A 21271-nucleotide genomic window follows, 5' to 3' on the forward strand; every position below is an offset into this window, starting at 1 on the left:
GAGTTCAATTCCCAGCAACCACATGGTGGCTCACAGTCATCTATAACGAGATATGGTGCCCTTTTCTGGCCTGCAGGCATACATGGAAGGAATGTTGTATACATAATAAATAAATAAATAAATCTTTTAAAAAAGAATAAATATATATTTCTTAGAATTTTGTTACCTTTTTATTATGAAAGATTTTAGATACAACAAAAGAAGAAAAAACAAAAGAATAAAAATTATATATTGATTTCCTCCTTCATAGCCTTCTTTCTCTCAGCACCTATTATTCTGCACTAAATCCCAGATGTGAGTTCATCAGTAATTATCAGTTAAAGATAGAGACTTCTTTTATAGGTTTATTTTATTTTATTTTGTGTGTGTGTAAGTTATTTTGACTGCATGCATGTGTGTGTGCTGGTGCCCTCAGAGATCAGAAGAGGTCATTGGATGCCCTGGAACTGTCTTTATTGATCATTGTAACAATGTGGTGGTTGGGAACCAAACCAGGATCCTCTGCAAGAGCAGCAATACTCTTAGTACTGAGCTGTCTGCCCAGTACCATGAGCAAGACGACTTATGGTTCCACTAGTGATTGAACCTAGGACTTCACATGCATGAAACAGATGTGATGACTGCTACACTATGGACACTTGTTTGAGACTTATAAAACATAATCATGGTACCATTATCAATTTAAGATTACTAATGCTATTTGAGATCTAGATTAAATCACAGATTGTAATTATTTTATGTGGTTCTTAAGTTAATTATAGACTTTACTTTCTTTTCTACTCTTAGAATTTGTAGTTTGTTTATTTGAGACAGGGTCTCTCTATAATATTTGTCAAGTGTCCTGAAACTCACAGAGATCCACCTGTCTCTGTTTCCTGAGTGCTGAGATTAAGGTGTATGCCACCATGCCCATTCACAGAATTTCTTCCTTCCTTCTTTTCTCTTTCTCACCTTCTTTCCTTCCCTCCTTCTTTCCTTCCTTCCTTCCTTCCTCCTCCTCCTCCTTTTTTTTTTCTTCCAAGATAGGGTTTTTCAGTGTGTAGCTCTAACTATCCTGAAACTCACTAGACCAAGATGGCCTTGAACCCAAAGATCCACCTGCTTCTGCCCCTCCTGCAGGCTGAGATTAAAGGCATGTGGCACCTCTGCCTGGCTCAGAATTAATTCCTGTCCTGAAACTAACTCTTGTAGACCAGGCTGGCCTTGAACTCAGAGATCTCCCTGCCTCTGACTCCTGAGTGCTGGGATTAAAGGCATGCACCACCCACCACCCCAGCAGAATTTATTTCTTAAAGAAGCTCTAGATCAGACTGTTTAATGGAACTGTAGTAGAAGTTACATATGTAATTATTGAAAATTTTCTAGTAACCATATTTGAAAAAGTAGGAAGGAAAGAAGTAAAATTAAGTTAGTAATGTGTTTTATAAGCGGTGCATTAACTCATTGTATCTAAATACTACCATGTTCACATGTAACTTGTATAAGATGATTAATGCTGTTACCTTTTTTGTGTAAGTATTTGTAATCCAATATACATCTTATTTTGGAGTAACTTCATTTTAAGTATTAAATATTCATATGTGGCTAATGATTTCCATTTTAAGTGCACATTTCTAAAATCTGCAGATCAGATTCTTGCTCTGGCATTTAGGACCCTTCCCCCCAAATTATTAATGCCTTTAGGTTTTTTATTTTTAAGTAGTAGAATACCATTTATACTAACACTTAAACTAATCACATTTGATAAATACAACTTTAGAGCGCTTTTTTACAAATTAAAAAGTGAGTCCTTTTAAAGATTAAAACCTTTTTGTTGGTTTATTTTGTGAGACAGACCTCTCTAAGTAGCCAATGCTAACCTAGAATTGCTAGCTTCCTGCCTCAGCTTCCAATTATAGGTGTGTTTTATGTGAATTTATCAGGAGAGAGAGTCACACACAGCACACGGTGCATGTGGAGGTCAGAGGATAGCTCGTGGGGGTTCGTTCTCGCCTCCCACAATCTTAGGGATGAAATTCAAGCGTGACTTGGCAGCATGTGCCTTTATATGCTAAGTCATCTTGCTTGCTCACCCTTAGCTGTCTTTTTTTATTATTTATTTTTTAATTTTTTAAGACGGGGTTTCTCTGTGTAAGAGTCCTAACTGCCCTGGAACTCACTCTATAGGCCTTGAACTCGCTGGAATCCACCTACCTCTGCCTTCCTAGTGCTGGGATTAAAGGCGCATACCACTAGAGCCCAGCAAAAAGGAACCACCAGCCCCCCCCCCTTTTTTTTCATGACAGTGTTTCTCTGTAGCTTTTGAGCCTGTCCTGGAACTCGCTCTGTAGACCAGGCTGGCCTCGAACTCAGAGATCCACCTGTCTCTGCCTCCCAAGTGCTCTCTGTTCTCTTCTAACAAGCTTTTTGTATTTTAGTGCGACTCCAGAGGAATATAATACCGTTGTACAGAAACCAAGACAAATTCTCTGCCAGTTCATTGACCGAATACTTACAGATGTAAATGTTGGTAAGAAGGAATTATTTCTTACATGAACTTCAGGAATTAGGTGGTTTTTCATGTAACCTTATACTACCAATTTTTTCCTCTAGGCAGTTTTAGTTATACAGTTAATATTTGTTAGAGATACTAATTTCTAGCAAGTTATTACTCAGTGTTGCTTGTTACTTAAAACATATGTAATTTAGACCTTAAAGCAAAGTTTGTGTTTCTGTTAATAACCATGATTTTCTACTGGCTTCCTAGAGATCTTTGATGTGCTTTAAAACATTTGATCAATTCCAATTATGTGGATTTTTTTTATTGACAGCTTGTGCCAATAGTAGACATATAGCAAATGCCACAAACAAAACGAAACAAAAACAAAAATAAAACCTGTCATAGCAAAAGGAAGGGAAAGTGGAATTTGGTACCAATGCATTTTATGATTTAGATTTATTGTAGCCATTTAAACTTTGTTGTTTTCAATCCACAAAATTATAGGTTGCTGAAAAAAATAGCCAAGGACTATGAGCACTTAGGAGATGTGGTTTTGTATGTGCTCCTTCTGTTTTGACCACTTGCTTTTTCCCTCTGCCAACTTTTCATATAGGAAATAACTTCCCGTATTTTTCCAGAACTGTTTCCTTTCATCCTGAGTTACCATGTTTCACTACTATTTTTAATTTTTTTTGCCTCCTTCACCAGATTATTGCTTTTGTTTTTGCTTTTATCTTCAGATTTTAGCTTGGTGCCTGGCACCTTATAGGCCTGCCATCTTGCAGAATTGATGTATGATAAATTAATGAATATGGCTATTGTAAAATTAGGTGGCAGACTGGAAACATGACTGAGACACTGAACTGACTGCATAAGCATAAAGACCTGCCTTTAAATCCCCAGCACAGTCTTAAAAAGCCAGCTGCCGTGGTGCACACCTGCAATCTCAGAGCATATCTAATGGAGCTTTCTGATCCAGCCAGTCTAGCTAAATTGGTGAAGTCCAGGTTCGGAGAGAGAATTTGTCTCAAAAATGATGGAGGTAGACACTCAACATTGACCTTTGACCTGCACATATACATTCACACACACCCATGAACATTTACATACACTTATACTACATACATACAAAAAGAATATTAGATAATCTCGTATTTCTCTATATCGGTTTAGCATGAATATTCTGCTGGACAAAAGTTTTGATTACCAAAGATTAATTTCCTAACAAAAGCTCTATTTAGTTTGTCATGACTTTTCTTTTGTCTCTTAGTTGCTCTAGAACTTGTAAAGAAGACTGATGCTCAGCCGACCTCTGTGATGTTACTTGATTTCATCCAGCACATCATGAAGTCTTCTCCACTTATGTTTGTAAATGTGAATGGAAGCCAGGGACAAAATGAAGCCAAAGACAGTTGTATTGGCAAGTGGTATCATTTTATGTAAATTGTCAGTTTTATGGGATCTCTTTTCTGCTTTTCTGAATATTGTTTATATATGATCACATACTCGTAAAAGTCATATTTCTAATATATTGAGGGGAAATATGGTAGCAGTTTTTTGTTTGTTTGTTTGTTTGTTTTGTTTTTAAGTTAGGATCACTAGGTTACTGGCTGGCCTAGAATTCACTTTGTAGACCAGTCTGGTTTGGAACTCAGAGATCTGCCTGGTTCCTAAGTAATGAGATTAAAGACATGTACCACCCCTTTCAGCTTTTAGCTACTTATTTATTTATTTATTTATTTTTAAGGTTTGCTGGAACATACTCTCTAGTTACTACAAAGCCTGTTTAGACATTCTATTCAAAAACACTTATTTATGCTGGGTATGGTGGTGCATGCCTTTAATCCCAGTGCTCAGGAGGCAGAGGCAGACAGATTTTTTGAGTTCAAGGTCAACCTGGTTATGGTGTGAGTTCCAGGACAGTCAGGGCTACACAGAGAAACCCTGTCTTAAAAAACCAAACCAAAACAATAGCAACAAAAACTTACTATATTACCTTTTAAGAAAAAGTTTCTTTTTGTATGTTGAAGCTTTTTTTCTAGGCTTTTACTTTATTGTTACTACTCCATTGATCATTTTTTTCTTTTTTTTTTCCTAGTTCCCTCAAAGGGATGCAAAGTAAACTTGCTCTATATAATGAAATATTTTAGAATTTGTTGGTAGTATTACAAGTATCTGCTTTGGAAATATATCCTTCAAAATGTATTTTTTGACTCCTCCTGGCCATCTGGGACTGCCTTGGTTGCTGCTGCTTTATATGTTCTTATTATTGAGGTTCTGTATTTTTCCTGTCATAAGTTCTTAATTTATGCTATAATCATGCCAGTTTTAGCTATATTTTGTATATATAAGTATGGACTATAACCCATGAGTGGGTTATGAAATAATTTTAGAGTTAGTAATATTTAAAACAAGATGAACTAGGCATGGTGGCACACGTCTTTGATCTCAGCACTTGGGAGGCAGAGGCAGGCAGATCTCTGAGTTCAAGGCCAGCCTGGTCTGCACGTTGGGCTATGTAGAGAGACTTTCAAACAAACAGGTAAATATGTAGACAGACTCTGTCTCAAGTAAGTAAATGACATGTACATATGAATAGGCTTGAATATTGCACCTTACATGGAGTGATAAGTAATCTATTACTGAACCACATCTCCAACTCCACAATCAGTAACTTTTCATTGAAGGAAGCTGGGTGTTGTGGCTTATACATCTAATTCCTGGCACTTGAGAGCAGAAGGATCTTCAGAAGTTTAAAGTCATCCTTGGCAACATAGTAAGTTCAGGGCTGTATGGGCTACATAACATGAATGAGACCTTGTCTCAAAAAAGAAAAATAGGATTTTTGTTGATGGAGTAATAGTAGCTATTTGTTGAATATTTATTATGCTTTGGGAACTATGCTATTTCACATAGGTTACATTACTTGATCTTCACAATAATAAATAGCATAATGCATCTTCAGCGAGGTGGCGATGACATAACTAGTAAATGGTAAACTAGAACTTTTTTTGTGTAGCTCAGAAATTGATATTCTGAAGTACAGTCTTTGTGCTTTGTGGGAACCTAAGACTGTTCTCTTAGTGAGATTTATACTTTAAAAATCAATCATAATGCATTTAGCAAATTCACACTTAATGATATTCTTGCTTATTTAATATATTTTCTGTTTGTTTCAAAGAATTCAGTCATTGGATCATTACAAGACTTTTACGGATTGCAGCAAGTCCATCCTGCCACATGTTACACAAGAAAATATGTGAAGTTATCTGCTCATTATTATTTCTTTTTAAAAGCAAGAATCCTGCTATTTTTGGCGTACTCACAAGGGAATTACTCTATCTTTTTGAAGACTTAATTTATCTCCACAAGAGAAATGCAGTGGGTAATGTTATGGAATGGCCAGTGGTTGTTAGTCGATTTTTAAGCCGATTAGATGAATACATGGGATGTTTGCAGCCAGCTCCTTTGCAATTCATGAACATGCAAAATGTAGAATTTATTGAAGTCACTTTATTAATGGTTCTTATTCATATTGTTCCAACTGTGTTTTTTAGAAGACAAGAATTGTTGTTGTGGCAGATAGGCTGTGCTCTGCTAGAACATGGTAGTCCCAAAATCAGATCTTTAGCAATTAGCCTTTTAACTGAACTCTTTGAGCTTGGAGGATTACCAGCACAGCCAGCCAGCACTTTCTTCAGCTTATTTTTGGAATTACTACAACACCTTGTAGGAATGGATGCTGACCAATTGAAACTGTATGAAGAGCCCTTGTCAAAGCTGGTAAAGACACTATTCCCCTTTGAAGCAGAAGCTTATAGAAATATCGAACCTGTCTACTTAAATGTGCTGCTGGAAAAACTCTGTGTCATGTTTGAAGATCGTGTGCTTATGCGGCTCAAGTCTGATTTGCTGAAAGCAAGTTTGTGTCATTTACTGCAGTATTTTCTTAAATTTGTGCCAGCTGGATATGAATCGGCTTTACAGGTCAGGAAGATATATGTGACAAATATTTGTAGAGCTCTTGTAGATGTTCTTGGAGTTCAGACACATATTGGGGTAAGTAATTATTAAGACTACACATTACATGTTTTGTTCATTTAAGTGTAAAGGCTCTATTAACAAGAAAAGAGAATATCTCACATAATAATGCATGATGATTTTCATTGTTTGGTTTCATTCCCTGTCATAGACTTTTTACTTCCATTTCAGAAAAATTTCATTATGTTAGTGAACTGCCAATGGAATAGATTGTTTTAAAGTGGAATTTATAAAATATTTGTTTATAGCAGCATTAATTGATTTAATCATTGAGATTTTTATCTGTGAATGATTTCACTTTAGAATAAGTAGTGATAATCCTTTTTGGACTGTGGGAAAAGACAGGCAATAAAATATTCAGGTATGTAGTAACTTGATTCAGTATTTTATGCATTGCACATTTCATTTAAATTTAGTTTAGTCTGTAAGTTTTGCTAGATTTGTAGTATGAAAAAGTTAGCGATTCCCTTATAAAAATTTCTGTATAGCATTTTGAGAAAGATTATAGTATATATGTGTTGTAGGCCTTTTTAAAGCTATAGAACCATTCTTAATTGATAGAATGCAAAATAATATGGATTAATGTGGATATTTGATTTGCCTTATAAGATTCAGAAATAGTTTATCTTCCTAGAAAACATGTAGCTAACACCTAGTGCACTTTTCTGTTTATAAATAATATAAACATGTCTCCTAAGATAGTATTTGAAATTATTTTTGTCTTTTCAGTATTTATTGGGACCATTTTATGCAGCCTTGAAAATGGAAAGTATAGAAATTATCGAGGGAATTCAGTGCGAAACTCAACAGGAAAATCTCAGTGGTAATAATGATGAGGTGTCACCAAAGAGGCGTAGACTCAGCTCTTCTCTCAACTCTTCCAAAAGGTTATCCAGACAGTTTGAAGAGTATGACCTCATTCTATTTTATTTTAGAAAATTCATAAATTTTATTTGCCTTAAAAAAATGTTAAGTGTTCTGGTTTTAAAACATATTTCTAAACATAGACAATAGGAATTATTAAAATATTTTGCTAGTCATTGTGGTTTAATCTAGTATGACACTATATACATAGTTTCTTTGAATGTTTTTGCATGCCTGTATTTGAAAAGTGTCAGCCTGTGTTTCTGTTGTATTTCAAATCTTAACAAATACACTATTTTTTATATGTAGCCAAAGAATTGCTATAGTTCAGCCAAATTGAACATTGTTTTAAATCTATCCTAATGTAGATAAAAGTTGATAATACATTGCAATTTTTGTTTTATTATTATAATTACTGGTGTGTATGTGTGTGTGTCTTGTCTACACGTATGTATATACCACAATTACTGTGTAGAGGTCAGTGGGTTCTCTTCTCCATTATGTGGCTCAGATCAAACTCAGATTCACAGGCTTGGTAGCAAGTGCCTTTATCTGCTGAGCCATCTTGCTGGCTCTTTTGTTTTGAAAAGAATCATTTACTTATTAATTTTGTGCTGGAATATAAGCCTATGTATACTAAGTAAGCATTGCATTCATGAGCTGTATATTTTATTTGATTGAAATACATTTGTATTATATATTAATACCTTTTACTGTGATTATAATTATAGAATTACTCATGTGGATATGGACAAAAAGAGCATATTATGGAATGTACTGAAACAGAAAGCTGAATCCCTTCAGATTTCTCTTGAATGTGGTACTCTAAAGAATTCTGTTGCTGAGAAGTTAGAAGGAATCACTGTTGTATTACAGCTGACTGCTCTCTGTACTGTTCACTGTTCTCATCAAGACATGGATGGGTAAAAAAAAAATGTTAAAAGATTTTTTTAAAAGTATTTTATTATGTGTGTATGGGACATGCGTACCATGGAATGCATGTGGAGGTCAGGGGACCAACTTTGTGGAGTCAGTCTCCTGCTTTTACATAGGTTCCGGGGAAGAAAGTCAGGTCATTTAGGACAAGTGCTTTACCCACTGAATCAGCTCACTGGCCCAACCAATGTTTTTTTTTTTTTAATTTTTAAAATTTTTTTTTAAAGATTTTATTTATTGTGTATACAATACAGTGTGCTGCCTCCATGTATGACTGCATGCCAGAAGAGGGCACCAGATCTCATTGTAGATGGTTGTTAACCACCATGTGGTTGCTGGGAATTGAACTCAGGACCTCTGGAAGAACAGTCAGCGTCCTTAACCTCTGAGCCATCTCTCCAGCCCCACCAATGTTTTTATTTTCTGTGTGGGCTTCCTTTAATGAATTTGTATTTACCATTTTAAGAAACTTCATTACTTACTTGATTTTTGTGACCTTAGGACACAAACCTGGTAGTGACGTAGTTAAGAAATTTTCTACCGAGTATCTGCTAAAGGAGGTACTACAACTTGCTTCCTTCTTAATATTTATGTCAGTCCTAGAGGTAAATGCTGTTATACCTATTTTACTGAATAGAAGTTAAAGTGCAGAAAAATTAGATTTTTCTCTTAAGCCTAAATAACTTTTCCCAAGGATACATAATATAAAGGTAGCAGAACATATTTACATACAATTCAGAAATTCATCTTCATTAGACTATATTTTTTGAAATAGTGTAGAAATTTAGAATGCAGAAGAGGCAGACTTTCTGTTTAGTGTCTTTATGTAAATTTTCTATCAAAAGAAACAAGTATGACCTTTAGAAGACTTACTTTTACTGCCCCAATTTAGAACAGCTTGTGATCAATCATTCTGTGCTGATTTATAACTAACCAATATGGAGCTATAAAAGAGGAGATTTTAGGAAAAAATAAATTAATTCAGATGCCACTAAACTTAGAATTTGAGATGAATTAAAGGAATAGATTAGATTCTTGTCCTTTTCTGAAGAGTACTTGTCACATCAGTTACTAACTACACAGGCATGTCTTCTATCATTATTTCAGCTTGGTAATGCCAACATTCAAAGATCCTAGATCAATACTCACATCACGAGTGATTTAAGAGATTAAGACAGGAGGATTGTCACCAGGCCAGCCTAGGCTTCAAAGTTAAACTCAGTGTGTGTGTATGTCTCCTTCACATCACACACATATTACAAACAACAGAAAAAAAAACCTGTAAAAACAGTGACTTAAAACAATATTAAGAGAATACACTTAAGGCCGGGAGATGGTGGCGCATACCTTTAATCCCAACACTCAGGAGGCAGAGGTAGGCAAATCTCTATGAGTTTGAGGCCAGCCTGGTCTACAAGAGCTAGTTCCAGTACAGTCAGGGCTACACAGAGAAACCCTATCTTGAAAAACCAAAAAAAAGAGAGAGAGAGAGAGAGAAAGAGAAAGAATACACTTAAACATAAGGTTGGTTGGTTTGCATACTTACTTTAAATTGACTTAAGGTTATAGGTTAGTTCTGTATTTAGTTTTGGCTTTATTAAAATAAAATAAATGTTAAAATGAAACATATTAAAATATAAAAATATTGAACTCTAACAGAATTCTTAATTCTAATATCTTTTTTAAAAAATGTACTCATTGCAGCCATAATTTGAAGGACTGTCAACACAAATATAAGAAGAAACCTCCAATAGTGATAACTTGGATGTCTTTGGATTTCTATAAAAAAGTGATCAAGAGCTGTAGGAGTTTGTTAGGCTCTGTTCAGAAACTTGAACTGGAATCAGTCATTGATAACATGGTGAGAATTTATGATGCTTTGATGTATATGCAAGGTGAGTACAAATAAGTGGGAGATTAACCTTAGTCCTTGTAGAAATAGGCTTTCTGTTTTTACCTAAAGTTTAAATGAAAAAGTGTGCAATGTTCAGAATATTACCAAAATTTCTGTTAATTAAACATTCTGGTGGTTTCTGAGTTTCACATTTATATGTGTAATATTTTGATTAATTTTGTGAGTAGATATTTATTTGAAATGTTTAAATGTTTTGGTTTGAAAATCTGAATACAATGATCTATTTAGACAGTGCATAGATGTATATGTTTTTAAATAACATATCTCACAGACTTCAGCATGGGACTAGAAGTACAGCTCAGTGTTAGAGTACTTGTTTAATATGTGCAAGGCCTAAGTTTGCCACAGACCACCCCTAGTTAAAACAGAGAATTGTTTATGGCCCTTTGTTTTAAGAATCCTTGTTTATTGAATGTTGAATATAATTCCACTTGATATTTTGAATGTCTACAGTCTTGAAAATAAATATGATTAAGGAATTGGTATAATTTATGTCTTTTGTCTATCTCTGTAGTTAAAAGTTCATTTGAGGAGCCTATTCTAGAAGAGTTATGTGGAATGCTTTCACTTCCATGGATTTATTCCCATTCTGATGATAACTCTTTAAAGTTGACCACATTTGCTACTAATCTTCTGCCATTGAGCCAGAGGGTTTGTGATAGTTATTGTAAGTAATCACAAAATTGTCTGATGTATGTAGCTTATGTTGTGCATAATTGATCTGTGTAGAATTTATAATACTTTATCACTTATTTTTCAATAATTAAAAGAATACTTCAAAGAGCACAGAAAGGAGTTTGGTATATAAACAGTTAGAGAAGGGATGCTTGCCCTATACCTATGTCCTTTTTATCTGTACAGAATTGGAAATGTATACTTGAAGCATGATTAATAAAAACTCAAAGAGAAAAATTAGAATTCAACCTGAAGATCCGAAAAGCATAACAGCCATCCACTGGCTCTTACCTCGACTTCAGTCCGAAATGGCGGTCCTGCCTCCAGGAATCTCAGAATGAGACTGTGACTGCGAACTGTCTTTTCCTGTTCATAGTCCTTTCTCAGGTTGAGATTAAAAGCATGCACTGCCTAGTTTCTATGGCAACTAGTGTGGCTTCTAGGATTAAAGGTGGGTGTTACCACTGTCTGGTCTGTAAGGGTGACCATTGGGGCTGTTTTACTCTCTGATCTTCAGGCAAGCTTTATTTATTAAAATACAAATGAAGTGTCACTACATATATTCAAGTATCTTTATCTTGAGCCTGGGTTTGATGACTCATACCTGCCATCTCAGCACTGAGGAGATCAAGACAGGAAGACTGCCATGAGTTCTAGGCTAGCCTGAGCTGCCCAGTGAGTCCCTGTCTTCAAAACAAATCAAAAATGACAAAAATCTTCATTTAAGAAATCTATGAGGTATTTTAGGACTATACATAAAAAGTAGAGAATAGTATTCTAAACATATCAATTTCCTACTTCTGTAAATAAAATGTTAGTGCTGGGAATGTACCTATTCAGTAGGTAGAGCTCTAACCTAGCAGACTAGAGGCCCCAGGTTTGATCCTCGGTGCCACTAAAAATGGAATGGTATAGCCCTTTAGGCCGGTAATGTCTCAGAACAAAAAAACAAAAAAGAAAAAATGTTAAGGATTTGGTGAGAGTTCTTTGAGGTGAATGTGGTGGTGCATGCCTGCAGTTCCAGCACTTGGGAAGCCAAGGCAGGAGACTGAATTGCAAGTTCATGGCCAGCCTGGGCTATATAGTGAGACCCTGACTCAAAACATGAAAGATAAGTAAATAAGTAAACAAACCCTTTGATTGATCTTTTATTTCTAGTTTTCTCTTTTTCCTAGCAATAACTACCATTCTTGCTTTATTACTTTTATTGTATATGTATTTCTTATATAATATAAAGAATTATCTTCATTTTCACAACTTGTATTTTGTTAGTTAACATTGTCTTTATTTTTTAGATAGGCTTTTATATAAAACAGGCTAACCCCAAATTTGACTGTGTTGATGAAGCTGGCCTTCAACTTCTGATCCTCCTAAGTTATTGGTATTACAGGCATGTGCCCCTGTGACTGACTGGGTCAGCACTGTATTTATGGGATTTATTCAGATGATTCATATATTCTTTCTTATTTTTTAAGTTAATAAGCAATTATAAGACAAACAGTCTCTGGGCTGCAGAGGTGTGTCAGTTAACAGTTAACAGAGCATCAGTTGCTTGCTCTTCTAGAGCACCTGAGTTTGTTCTCAGCATCATATCAGGCAGCTTACATTGTCTGTAACTCCAGCTCTAGGAGAGTTCAATGTCCCTAGCTTTCTCAGGCACCTACATTCACATGCACAGTCCCACTCCTCCACCTCAATTCATAATTTAAAACAGTACAACTAAATCTTTAAAAAATAAACATTATCATGGCACTGACAGACAATTTAGTTGCTGACAATTTTAAGTCTGTGAATATTTTTAAGAAATTCTGAATCTTCCCAAGGCGTTGATCTTTGAACTATTGCCCATAGACCAGTAGTGCAAGCTTGTGAGAACTTCCTAGAAATTAGTATCTTCTGCCTGTAACTCTTGTTCCAGGGGATTTGATACCCTCTTTTGACCTCTACAGAAACCAGACATAAACATGGCAAACAGACATACATGCAAGGCAAAACGTTCATACAGTAAAAGTAAATAAAGATATAAGATTTTAAAAGGAAATAGAGTATCTTATGTTCTGCTAGAATATTCTGGTTGAGAATCTGAATTTTCAGAAAAGATCAGGATATTCATATGCATATTACTTAAAGTGCTATTTGAAGTTAATTACCTGGGAATGGAATTACTAGGGTGTAGCATTTCCACATGTTGTATTCTGTACTGTTGTATTGTTCCCCAAAGATGCATTAGTTTACATTCTTGTTAGCAGAATATGAGAATTGTGTTCTTGACATCACCAGGTTTAAAATATCTTATTATGTAGAGCAATAAAAATTCAGGGAGATAACTGTCTTGACGTTATTCGGTCTGATACACGTGATTTTCAATTTGCATTTCTCTATACGAAAAGTTGTTTGTAAACATTTATCAGTGTTCTTGCATTATTTTTAGAAGATTTAATTACCTTTGATAGTGTATGTACTTTAAATGCTAATTTCAAAAAATAAATAAATGCTAATTTCACAGCATACATATATAGGCATTCATGTGTACACATGGGTGCGCACACACACACACGTAAAATTAACTTCTTAGAAATATTGCTGGGGCTGGAGAGATGGCTCAGAGGTTAAGAGCATTGCCTGCTCTTCCAAGGGTCCTGAGTTCAATTCCCAGCAACCACATGGTGGCTCACAACCATCTGTATTGGTGTCTGGTGCCCTCTTTTGACCTGCAGGCATACACACAGACAGAATATTGCATACATAATTAATTAATTAATTAATTAAAAGATTTAAAAAGAAACTTTGCTTACTGGCTGACAAGGTGTCTCAGTGTGTAAAGGGTCCTGCCACTGAGCATGATGTTCTAAGTTTGGTCCCTGGGACCTGTATTGTGGAAGGAAAGAAGTAATGCCCACAAGTTGTCCTCTGACTTCCTCACAAGAGTTTTGGCACATTTGTGCACCACCCCCAATAACAAGTAAAAAGCTTTTTAAAGAAATCTTGTTTAATAAAGTTTGTTCTTTTTAGCTCCACAGGCACAGTCACAATGTGTGTTTCTTCTGACTCTGTTTCCAAGAAAAATATTCCTTGAATGGAGAACAGCAGTTTATAATTGGGCCCTGATGAGCTCCCATGAAGTAATCCGGGCTAGTTGTGTTAAAGGATTTTTTATCTTATTGCAGCAGCAGAATTCTTGTAACCAAATTCCCAAGATGCTTATGTATGTATTAAGACTTTAATTTGAATATATGACTTGATTATGTAACCCATTAATCTGGGTGTCTCTCTCACTTATTATTGAAGAGTAAATAAAGTAAATATTGCTTTTAGCTTGAAAATTAAATTTTTCCCTTTAAAGTTTTATCTTTTCTTTCCCTTTGTCTCAAATTAAAGAAATCTAATCCAAAATATTTACTAGGAAGATTTAGTACTTTTTCTTTTTTTCCCCAGAGATAGAGTGAAAGATGATTCTGACATTGTCAAAAAAGAATTTGCTTCTGTCCTTGATCAGCTTGTCTGTTCTCTTCATGGTGTGTTTTGTCTGACGAGTTCCTCGGTAGAGCCTTTCTTTGAACATGTGGACCTGTTCTGTAAGAACTTGAAAGCCACTCCTCAACACGAATGTTCTTCTTCTCAAGTACGAGCTTCTGTCTGCAAGCCATTCCTTTTCTTGCTGGAAGAAAAAACACCTAGTCCAGTAAAACTCGGTGAGCGGTCAATTGGGATTAAACACTTTCCAGTGACATTGGGTATAAACTTGCTGCAGTGTTGAGATTGCCACACACACTTGGAAGATCCATGTGTTTAGTAGTAAGTTGCGGTTAATTCACAAACTTTCATATAGTTGGTAAGTAGTTATAGGAACACCCTAAGTTCTGTAAAATTGAAAAGTCTAAGAGCCCTCTTAGTTGAAAGATTTTTTTTTTAAAGTTTAAGTATAAGAGACAATGATCTACAAGACCTAAAAATGATCATTTGATAACTTAGACTCTAGAATTTATTTTAAATTTGTCATTTATTACCTTCATTGAGTATAAAATAATTTAAATTGGTAAATTTGCTAGCTGTAGTGGCACATGCCTTTTTAATCCCAGCACTTAGGAGACAGAGGTAGGTGAATCTCTGTGAGTTCAAGTCCAATCTGGTCTACAAAGTGAGTTGCAGGCTAGTCAGGTTTCCACAGTGAGAACTGTTTCAAAACAAACAAACAATAAAACAAATGACCAAAAAAACTAAACAAAAATAAATTAATAAATTCTAATCACCTTAAAATATGTGTGCTATGTATTTCTAAATATTGACATAAAGGCAGCATGAGATTGTTTTCTGTATCCTATTTGCTGGCAGTATTTTTAAGTACTTTGATAAATGATGTGTCAAATTAGAAAATATATATTGTCTCTCTTTAGCTTTCATAGACAATCTGCCTCATCTTTGTAAGCATCTTAATTTTCAAGAAGATGAAACAGAGGTAAAAACAGTTCTTGGGACTTTATTAAATTTGATGGAAGATCCAGACAAGGTTGTTAGAGTTGCTTTTAGTGGAAATATTAAGTATATATTGGAATCTTTGGACTCTGAGGATGGATTCATAAAAGAGGTTAGAATTTTTAAGTTAAAATTTAAATTAAAACACAGATTTTTTTTAATAAATGTAGCTCTAGAACTTTTCTGATCAATAAAGTTTGCTTTTCTAGCTTTTTGTTTTAAGAATGAAAGAAGCATATACACACGCCCAAATGTCGAGAAATAACGAACTAAAGGATACCTTGATTCTTACAACAGGGGACATTGGAAGGTACGTTTGACAGTATTTGAAATGAAACTTACTATTTTTCTTACTGTCTTATTTGCCTAGCAGTAGAGACAGTGAGGGCTGGAGATGTAGTTCAGTGGTGGAATACTTGGCTGATGTACACAAAAGTCTGGATTTGTTCCTCAGCACTGGGGGGAAAAAGAGTAAATGGTGATATGAGATGTATATTATAGAAAAATATGATTCAGCATATATTTATTTGTGGATCAGCATTAGTTTCTGAGACATTAACCTTATGTATACCTGTGTTTGTTTTTATTTTCAGGGCAGCTAAAGGAGATTTGATACCTTTTGCACTCTTGCACTTACTACATTGTTTGTTGTCTAAGTCAGCGTCTGTCTCCGGAGCAGCGTACACAGAGATTCGAGCACTAGTTGCAGCTAAAAGTGTTAAACTGCAAAATTTTTTCAGCCAATATAAGAAACCCATCTGTCAGGTGAAAGCCAGCATTCAGCCTTTAGATAGACAATAGAACATTTTGCAGGCATTTAAAAAGAAGTAGAAACCAGAATTACTCTCCTTGGAAAGCTGAGGTGGTATGGTCTCTTAAATACATACTGGGCTTAAGAAAAACAACATGCAGATGGGCTGTGGTGGCTTATGCCTTTAATCCTAGCACTTGGGAGGCAGAGGCGGATGGATTTCTGTGAGTTCAAGTTCAGCCTGGTCTATAGAGTGAGTTCCAGGACAGCCAGGGCTACACAGAGAAACCCCGTCTTGAAAAACTAAAAAAATAAAAAAAAAAAAACCAAAACCAAAAAAACCCAAAAGAGAGAAACAACATGTATGTAAGTCTTATCTCGCTTGTTTTGTTTTAAAGAATTATTTTTAAGATTATATTTATTTAGAACTGAATTGCTGCTATTTGTATTTAAGTATATTGGTCTGAAGATATGGGTTATAAATGATAAAGAATATCATCTTACAATAATTTGTAAAATTATTATATTCTTGATAAGCTTTAGAGAGTCATCATTTTTTTAGCCTGTTTAGTGATACTTAACTTTTTTATGTCTTGATATTGCCAACATGACACTTTGTTTTCAAAAAGGTATATTAATCAATGACTGAAAAGTTAGACCAGGTTAAAATACTGGTTTACCCTGTGTTTGTGATATAATCCTTAGCATGATATTAAAGTTTCCTGACTAAGTCTGGTTGCTTTTCCATAAAATGGAGATTATGACAAAATTCACCTCATTAAAATTATTACAAGAATTGAATGAGTGACTCTGGCAGTGTAGAACTTGACACTACTCTCATGCTAGCTTGAAAGTATTAGTTGGTGGGCAGAGAGACGGGGTTAGAATTTCTTCCTTGTTTGAAAACTAAAAAGAATATTTTTGCTTTAGTTTTTGGTAGAAACTCTCCACTCCAGTCAGATAGCAGCACTCCCAGGTACGCCTTGCCAGACTGCTGAGATGCGCAAGCAAGATGTAGCTCACCACAGAGAAATGGCTTTAAATACCTTGTCAGAAATTGCCAATGTTTTTGACTTTCCTGATCTTAATCGTTTCCTAAGTGTAAGTTGCAATGTGTGTTTAGTTGATTTATTTGAAGTTTTTGATTAAATATTTCATTTGTTTGTTTTTAAAGAAAACCTTACAAGTACATTAAAGACCATATGGATTCAAGATTTTCAAAATTACATTTTGTGTGTGTGCATGCATGTGTCTGTAGGTTAGAGGACAATATTGACTATTGTTGCATAGCCACTGTCCATTGGTTTGGGGTATGTGTGTGTGTGTGTTTGTGTAGGACGGGGTCTGTCACAATACCCTGGAGTTTGCCAGGTAAGTTTGAATGACTAACTACCATCAAGCCTTTAATATCTCCCTGTCTCTGATGCCATAGCACTGAAATTACAAATGCGTCACCATTCCCAGTCTTTTTCTGGAGATTGAACACAGGTCTTCATGCTTATATGGCACCTGAGCTATTAACCTAGTCCCTAATTATCTATTTTTTTTTTACTTTGACGAAATTATTGCTTACACAGTAAAACTTAAATTTATGTATATCTTTATTGTTTTATGTATCATACTTATTGATATCATATTCAAGTTAACTATTTGAGTCTTTGTTTTTAGTACCATCCTGGGTTCCACTGGTTACTGAAAAACTAATGTTTACTTTTAAGAAGTTGAATTATGAAATACAGAATTAGTGATATGGTTTGTTATTATTTTAGATGTCAGGCTTTGTAACATGGCATGACTTAGGAAGCCTGTGGAATTCATTAGGCATAAGGTTTGAAGGATGATGGAACTTATTGTTTTCTTGTTTTTGCCTCAAAGTCAGTGTATTGTCAATCTAACAAATAGTGATAACAGTTTGTACAGCGGTTCTCCCTATAATATTATTTTAACAAACTTATATTGCTCATAAATTGGTTATATATACAAAGAAAGTGGGGTGGTATATTATAAGAACAACAAAGATATTCATGCCTTATTACTCATTAATTACATCAAAATCCACAGATGTTTTTTGCAACATTACCCATTGGCAATATAAAACTGAGAAGAAACTAAATGTCTAAATATAAGCCATCTTAATCTTAAAAATAACCATCTTAATCTAAATATAACTATGTTAAAAGAAAAGTATGTCTGTGAAGGCAGACCTATTTATTTGTTGTTTTGTTTGTTTCTTTTGTTTTTGGACACAGTCTCATTCTGTAGCACAGACTGTCCTCAAACGTGCTGTCCTCCTGCCTGAGTCTCTTGATGTCACACCACTCAGGCAAGGGCTAGATCTTGTTCATTGTCACATTCCATGTTTAGAATAATGACGTACTTGTAGTTGTATTTTTTAGATATTTATAGAATAAGTAAACAAAATCATAATTATTTTAACTTTGGATTTTGTGTGAATTTAATGAACTAGATCTTAAAAGATACAGACCAAAAATGAAAGTAGACTTATTGCAGTATTGGATGTTAGATGTATTTAACTGTTTTCTGTAATGTTGCAGCATCAATTCTATAATCTATTTAAAATAATGACATACTTGTAGTTGTATTTTTTAGATATTTATAGAATAAGTAAACAAAATCATAATTATTTTAATTTTGGATTTTGTGTGAATTTAATGAACTAGATCTTAAAAGATATAGACCAAAAATGAAAGTAGACTTACTGCAGTATTAGATGTTAGATGTATTTAACTGTTTTCTGTAATGTTGCAGCATCAATTCTATAATCTATTTAAAAAAAAAAAACTTAGCTGGGCAGTGGTGGCACATGCCTCTAATCCCAGCATTTGGGAGGCAGAGGCAGGTTGATCTCTGTGATTCAAGGCCAGCCTGCTCTACAGAATGAGTTCCAGGAAAGGCTCCAAAGCTACATAGAGAAACCCTGTCTCAAAAACAAGCAAAAAATTATAAAAACTTTTCTTTTAATGTTATATACATTGGTCTTTTGTCTGCATGTATGTCTGGGTGAAGGTGTTGGGTCCCCTGGAACTGGAATTGCAGGCAGCCATGAGCTGCCATGTGGGTGCTGGGAATTGAACCCAGGTTTTCTGGAAGAGTAGTCACTGGTTTTAACTGCTGAGCCATCTTTCCAGCCCTAAAAAAAATTTTAAGTTTTTATTTATGGCTATTCTTTATATGCTTATTCTCTAAATGCAGGAAAGGATACGCCAGACTTAGGACCTTTACTTTAGATTGTGCATCTGCTTTAGTGACATACTCATGAAAAATATGCTTCTTTTGAGTTACATACAATATAATAGGAATGAAGAATTAATCCAATCTTCATTCCTTATCGTTCACTGTCTCTTAATTCATATAATAGAAGCTCTATACTGTTGGTTCCTTGCTTGTTTTGTTCATTGCTTTATATATAGAACCTGAGTCATAGTAATATATACCATTGTATTTATTATAGTCAACTGAGTAAATGGCAAGGTTGAATACAAGTATGAATTCATGCATAGCTCCCTGTGGTGTTAAAAAATGTTTTGTGGACAGTTTATTTAACAATTTATCACCCAGACAAATGTACTTTTTGATAATTATTGTGTTCTTTTTCAGAGGACATTACAAGTTCTACTGCCTGATCTTGCTGCGAAAGCAAGCCCTGCAGCTTCTGCTCTCATTCGAACTTTAGGAAAACAATTAAATGTTAATCGTCGAGAGATTTTAATAAATAACTTCAAATATATTTTTTCTCATTTGGTTTGTTCTTGTACCAAAGATGAATTAGAACGTGCCCTTCATTATCTGAAGGTATTTAAATATTTGTGTGTATTTCATTCTTTTGTTTAGATTAGCATTTTTGGAAAAACTATTTTATCATTGTAATGTAGAAAGAACAATTTATAGCATAAGAATATGTGTAAATATCATGTTAAATAATCATTGTCTTGGGAGAATTCTAAATAGAATTATTTTGATATTTTCTCTGATCATTTACCATAATGGAATAGAATAGCCATCCTTTCATGGATTAGGTTCTTACATAATTTTCTTTTAGTAATTTGGAACTGATTACAGTTATAAGTTACCTCATAATATACAAGTAGTTATAGGAAGAGATAACTACATTTAACTCCATGCTTGTGTTTGGTTTAGTTACTTGCTACTCTGATTATAATTTTATTATAATTTTTCCTTCTTTTTAAATAATTAATAATTTAGTGGATCTGGAGAGGTGACTTAGTGGTTAACAGCCAACTTGTTCTAGTAGAAGACCTGGTTTCAGTTTCCAGTACCCACACTGCAGATCATATCTTCCTGTAACTCCAGGTCCAGGATTGTTGCCTTCTTCTAACTTTTGTGGCACCACGCATCCATGTACACATATATACATGTAGACAAAACACTGTAGGCATGGAAATTAAATAAATAAATAAATCTTAAAATATTAGAGTGAGTGTGTGTGTGTGTAGAGTGTGTGTGTGTGTAGAGTGTGTGTATGTGTGTGTGTGTGTGTGTGTAAGCGAGACAATGCATGGGTGCATATGGACCATTGTGCATGTGTAGATCAGAGAACAACTTTGGGGACTTTATTCTCTCATTTCATTATGGGTGTAGACTGTTAGGTTTGCATGTCTTGCTAGTTTTTAAGCTTAAAATTTTAGCTTGGGCTTCTTTTTTATTTTACATTAACGATGTCTTTGAGGAATATAAGACTGTGGAAATAGAAAACCTTAATTTTATTTTTCTCTAAGAGGACAGCAGATCTCTTTTTCACTTGAGAACTAATGACTATTAATTTGTTTTCATTCATCTCAAGAACGTAAACTGTATGTTATGGAGACAGAATGATAGTATTTATGGAGTACATACTTTATGTCAGAAGCTTCTCTGTCCACATACATCCGGTTCAATTCATATATTTGACAAGATAGGAGTCTTATTTCTTGTACAAAAATGCTTAAGACTAGATTTCAGATATTTCTTTTTTTTGCATTTTGAAATATTTGCATATATATAATGAGATATCTTGAGGATGAGACCAAAGTCTAGACACAGAATTCATTCATGTTTTAGACATAGCTTAAATGTATAGCCCAACTGGTGTGGTGATGCATGCCTTTAATCCCAGCAA

General features: G+C 34.6%; 1 protein-coding gene across 2 annotated transcripts in view; it reads left to right on the forward strand.

Annotated features, from left to right (window-relative positions):
- Atr (ATR checkpoint kinase) overlaps positions 1-21271 on the forward strand; it is a 107805-nt gene that overhangs the window by 3330 nt on the left and 83204 nt on the right. The window contains exons 2-15 of one of the 2 annotated variants that reach the window (XM_085689551.2): positions 2418-2509; positions 3750-3899; positions 5661-6538; positions 7250-7428; positions 8116-8307; positions 10025-10215; positions 10750-10902; positions 13923-14115; positions 14346-14602; positions 15305-15495; positions 15593-15693; positions 15977-16148; positions 17065-17235; positions 19753-19947. In XM_085689551.2, coding sequence (XP_085545677.2) covers positions 2418-2509; positions 3750-3899; positions 5661-6538; positions 7250-7428; positions 8116-8307; positions 10025-10215; positions 10750-10902; positions 13923-14115; positions 14346-14602; positions 15305-15495; positions 15593-15693; positions 15977-16148; positions 17065-17235; positions 19753-19947 — 3115 coding nt within the window. The remainder of the gene's footprint in view (positions 1-2417; positions 2510-3749; positions 3900-5660; positions 6539-7249; positions 7429-8115; positions 8308-10024; positions 10216-10749; positions 10903-13922; positions 14116-14345; positions 14603-15304; positions 15496-15592; positions 15694-15976; positions 16149-17064; positions 17236-19752; positions 19948-21271) is intronic. The other variant, XM_085689552.2, reaches the window with a different exon arrangement.

This window comes from Myodes glareolus, chromosome 4 (genome assembly GCF_982192425.1).
Source record: "Myodes glareolus chromosome 4, mMyoGla1.1, whole genome shotgun sequence".
In the NCBI taxonomy this organism is placed as follows: domain Eukaryota; kingdom Metazoa; phylum Chordata; class Mammalia; order Rodentia; family Cricetidae; genus Myodes; species Myodes glareolus.